This window comes from Monopterus albus, unplaced genomic scaffold (assembly GCF_001952655.1).
Source record: "Monopterus albus unplaced genomic scaffold, M_albus_1.0 scaffold35.1, whole genome shotgun sequence".
NCBI classification, from domain to species: Eukaryota; Metazoa; Chordata; class Actinopteri; order Synbranchiformes; family Synbranchidae; genus Monopterus; species Monopterus albus.
In genome coordinates, this window is record NW_018127915.1 from 288,530 (window position 1) to 292,618 (window position 4,089).

The following is a 4,089-nucleotide window of genomic DNA, read 5'->3' on the forward strand; positions in this document are numbered from 1 at the left end:
CAGGTTGCCCTGGCCCTGGAGCTCTACGTCTCTGACAAGCAGTCACCAGCCACATCGACCTGATCAGTGTTTGATTGTTGTGTCTTGTTGCTTTTCTTCTTTTGTCTCTCCTCTATCCACTCACCCCAACCGGTCGAGGCAGAAGGCCGCCCACCAAGAGCCGGGGTCTGTCGGAGGTTTCTTCCGTTAAAGGGAGTTTTTCCTCCCCACTGTCGCCAAGTGCTTGCTCAAGGGGGATTTGTTGGGTTTTCCCTATGTAATAATATTGATAACAGTAAGGTCTAGACCTTACTTTGTAAAGTGTCCTGAGATGACTTTTGTTGTGATTTGGTGCTATACAAATAAAATTTGATTTGATTTGATTTGATTTGATTTGATTTCCTGTGAGCACACGGTGCCAGGTATATTGCAGTTTCATTTTGCATTCTTATTCTGTTCAATAAAAGCTAAGAAAAGACAGAGAAGGTGTTCTCCTCAATGTCAGCCTAGGTGCCAGCACACAGCTGGATAGTTAGATGTCACAGTTTAGGATAGGGTCAGGCCAGCTCCGCTCATCCGAACCCGTGGAGCGCCACAGTATACTCAACAGCATGAGCCATGTGGGATCTACTGTGTTTGTTCCTTTAACGTCAAATATCAACAAAATATTAAAATGTTTTTGTAAGGAAACCTTAATTTGACTTTACTCTACTGTGCTTTTATAATAAAAGTAGTAAAATGAGTGGGCTGACATTCTGTCTTTCTAAATTAAAAGTTCCACGGCTTGTTTACATGAATGCTTGTCTCTGAAATCAGTGACATCAGGGTTTTTACTTGGTGGATGTCCACAAATCAGTTGGTAGTTTTGAAATTAGCAGGAGCAGACAAGCTGACCTGGTGAGGAAGCCTCGGCACTGCGCCTGCAGCCTGATGATCCTATTGCGAAATGCCACGTAACGTTTCCTCACGAAGAACATGCGGGTGTAACGCTGCAGGGTGAGAGCAGCCAGATGACGGGAGCGATCTCGCTTAAACTCCAGCAACTGGAAGATGTCCTCCTTTAGAAACAACTGACATTCACACACAGTTGGCAGATTATTAGGTACACCTAGCTAAAACTAATGCAGTCAGTCTGGTAATAAATTCTCCTTAATGAAGGTGATAATGTTCAGTTTTTTGTCTCAAAGAGGTGTTGATTCAACTGAATGATCATTTTTGAGGATGTAGTTTTTGTGTACTGCATGATACAGGAAAGTGTTTTTGTCATTTAGCTTGCCCTCTTTGACAGAGTAATGGTAACATCTGTTAGTACATACATCAAAATGATCTCATATGTGATGTGCAGAATTAAAAAACATGGCATCCCTCAACAGGTGGAGTTAGCAGGATAACCGTTCTCTCTCCATGATACCACCAGAGCTTAAACTGTGGATTTACATTCATCTGTACAAGCGTCAGCATGGACAGCTGGGAGGAGAAGCTCACCTTTGTGACTCCGACATGGTAGGCCCCTGGTCTGAGGGGAGACAGTTTGCCGAGCATCATCACACAGTTCTCTCCGTTGGCAGCTGGGAGATCCTGTATCCCCACTAGAGACTTATACCTGGTGATGACACACATTCGCATGCACTCACAAAGCTGCATACAAAAAGAAATTGATTGAGCTGTTTTAAAGAGTAGCTTTAATATTTCAGTGCTCTTAGAGATTTAACAAGTGTCTGAGCTCTGCTGGAGGAATGAGTACCACTCACCAGCATCCAGTGATTAACACTGACTGCACTGTGTACTACCTGAAGAGGAAGACGTGGAATGGCATTCTGATGGGGTACCCCTCTCTACGGATCCTAATGGTCTCCAGGACACCCGAGTGTCGCAGCTGGCTGCTCACCAGCTCATCTTCAAACACACCTGGTTTCTGAGCACAGATGAATGAAAACTTTACCTGCAAATTACAGTAAGTTTAAAGTAATGCATGCAGTTGATCAGCAACAGTATTTTACCTTCATATTATTTGGTTTAATGCATCGAACAAAAAAAGGGTTGCACCTGAGATGGAAGAATAAAAGTAAAACAAGTGAGCAATACTGTCGGCAAATAGCTCATCTTCTTTTCTGTTGCAACTAATGTGGTTAATTAAAGATTTTGTGGAAACTTTCCGTTTTTTCTAAGACTAAAGATCTCCACTCCTCTCGGGTTCACCTCTCCATCTTCTCCACCAGCTCCAGCAGGGACTGCTGGAACTTGATGCTGACAGTGGGAGCTTGATATTTCCTGGTACTGCTCTTCCTCATGTGGTCTCCTCTTTGCTGACCCATGACCTCTGCATGAAGCAGGAAGAGCTTTGACACCATCTGGACACACACACAAATGTGCACATACATTCAATCACTGACATAATTTATTGTAGTTGCTAATGTCTATATGAGGCAGGGTCTTTCAGAATGACAGGACACTGCATGGACAATGTCTGTTGGTGTGAAGATGCTCCTCTCCTCTCACCATGTTCTTGCTCTGTATGAACAGGTCCAGAACATCCTGACGGACCTGGTCATAGTTCTTATCAAGAAATTTGTAAACCTGCAGAGTTCACACAAATTATTAGACAATCTGTCAGGAATCATGACATTATTACTCTATCAGAAATGCTCTATGGATGGTAAACAGATCCCTACTTTGGTTAATTTATTCTATTTTCCTGTATGTTTTACACTTATGCTATCTGTATCCGTCTTTATTCTCATGTTTCTTCCTCATGAAAAGTGTGAGGCTCATCTTAAAAAAAAAAAACAGCTCCAAAGGCTAAGAACAGCATTTACAGTCTCTGAAGTAACAAAAAGTCAATGTGCATGTGTCAGCTGCTCTGTTCACACTCCTCCGCTCACTTAGTTATAACCAATATTACTGCCGATGACAGGCACAAAAAAAATTTCAGACCTTTTGAGGCATTTTGTGAAGCTATTGATTGTCAGTGTTGTCAGCCAATCAAAAACATTCCAATGCCAAGCAGCTGGCAAACAGCAGGTTTGATCACCTGACCTGAGCCAGGGAGGAGCTGTGTACCTGGTAGGTGACCTGGCCAGCAAAGTGCTTGATGGTGAACTCTGGGAGGGGCATCTTTGGCTTCAGGTACAGCGGGTTGTTGCCATGGTGATAATGACACTTTTGGAGAAAAGTGTGGTCTGTTGCCTGGCAACAAATGGAGTGACACAACAAGAATTTAAGCTGTGTTGACAACATGTGAGTAAGTGTGTTCAGGTTTGGGTCTCCCTCTCTCCCCTGAGGAAAAGAGCTCTGATCAGCCAGAATCCTCAGTATCCCATGAGGCTTAGCGGCAATGAGGTTGATGCAAGGTTGGTTGTCACTAAATGGGATGTCCTGCCAGGGGATCTGCTCCCTGCTGTACTCCTCCTGCAAGAGGACCACATACAACACAATGTACAAAGCATTCTGGTCGGTCATCTAATCACTGAATATACTAATGGTTTCAGCACAAATTGCAGTCTTTTTGGATCTGCATGTGCGTTACAGAAAAAAGTGAATATGTATGTGAGTGTCCCTGCATGTGTGTCGTGGACTCACCTGCTCTTCCCTGAATATGATCTTGTTGAAGAAGAACTGGAGGTACTCGTTTGCATAATTAATGCAAAGCTGCTCAAAGCTGTTGAAGGCAAGATCCTGTTCACACACACACACACACACATCTGGTGATTCTTTCTGTCTCATCTACATGTATAAAGAGTGTTTATAGTGGAGTCTCTGTAACAAGAGCAAGTGACAGACAGGTGAGAAGATGGTCTGTCTATGTCAAGGAAATTCACCTCAAATCCATAAATGTCCAGGATGGAGATGGAGAGGCTGTGTTGGCGAGGGTACACCTGAGCGTTGATCTTCTCTGTTAACCAGCTGAAGAGCAGCGAGTACAGGATCTTGGCAACAGCATCTCTGGAGAACAAAAATTTGGGTGTGAAAGAGAGAAAGACAGGCCGTGAACTGAAAGGTTCATCCAGAGGAGGTTTACAGACGTAACTATTATCTTTAAGGTGGGCGTGTGAGAACTGATCTGAAAACAACTTCAGACTTCAAAATTAAAACAATTTATGTTTATGTTAA

At 43.3% G+C, this 4,089-nt stretch overlaps 1 protein-coding gene across 1 annotated transcript in view; it reads right to left on the minus strand.

Annotated features, from left to right (window-relative positions):
* Nucleotides 1–4,089, minus strand: part of myo15aa (myosin XVAa) — a 39,131-nt gene that overhangs the window by 22,192 nt on the left and 12,850 nt on the right. The window contains 10 exon segments of the mRNA XM_020597807.1: nucleotides 874–1,049; nucleotides 1,465–1,582; nucleotides 1,770–1,894; nucleotides 1,980–2,025; nucleotides 2,179–2,330; nucleotides 2,479–2,556; nucleotides 3,040–3,169; nucleotides 3,260–3,387; nucleotides 3,559–3,654; nucleotides 3,798–3,921. Coding sequence (XP_020453463.1) covers nucleotides 874–1,049; nucleotides 1,465–1,582; nucleotides 1,770–1,894; nucleotides 1,980–2,025; nucleotides 2,179–2,330; nucleotides 2,479–2,556; nucleotides 3,040–3,169; nucleotides 3,260–3,387; nucleotides 3,559–3,654; nucleotides 3,798–3,921 — 1,173 coding nt within the window.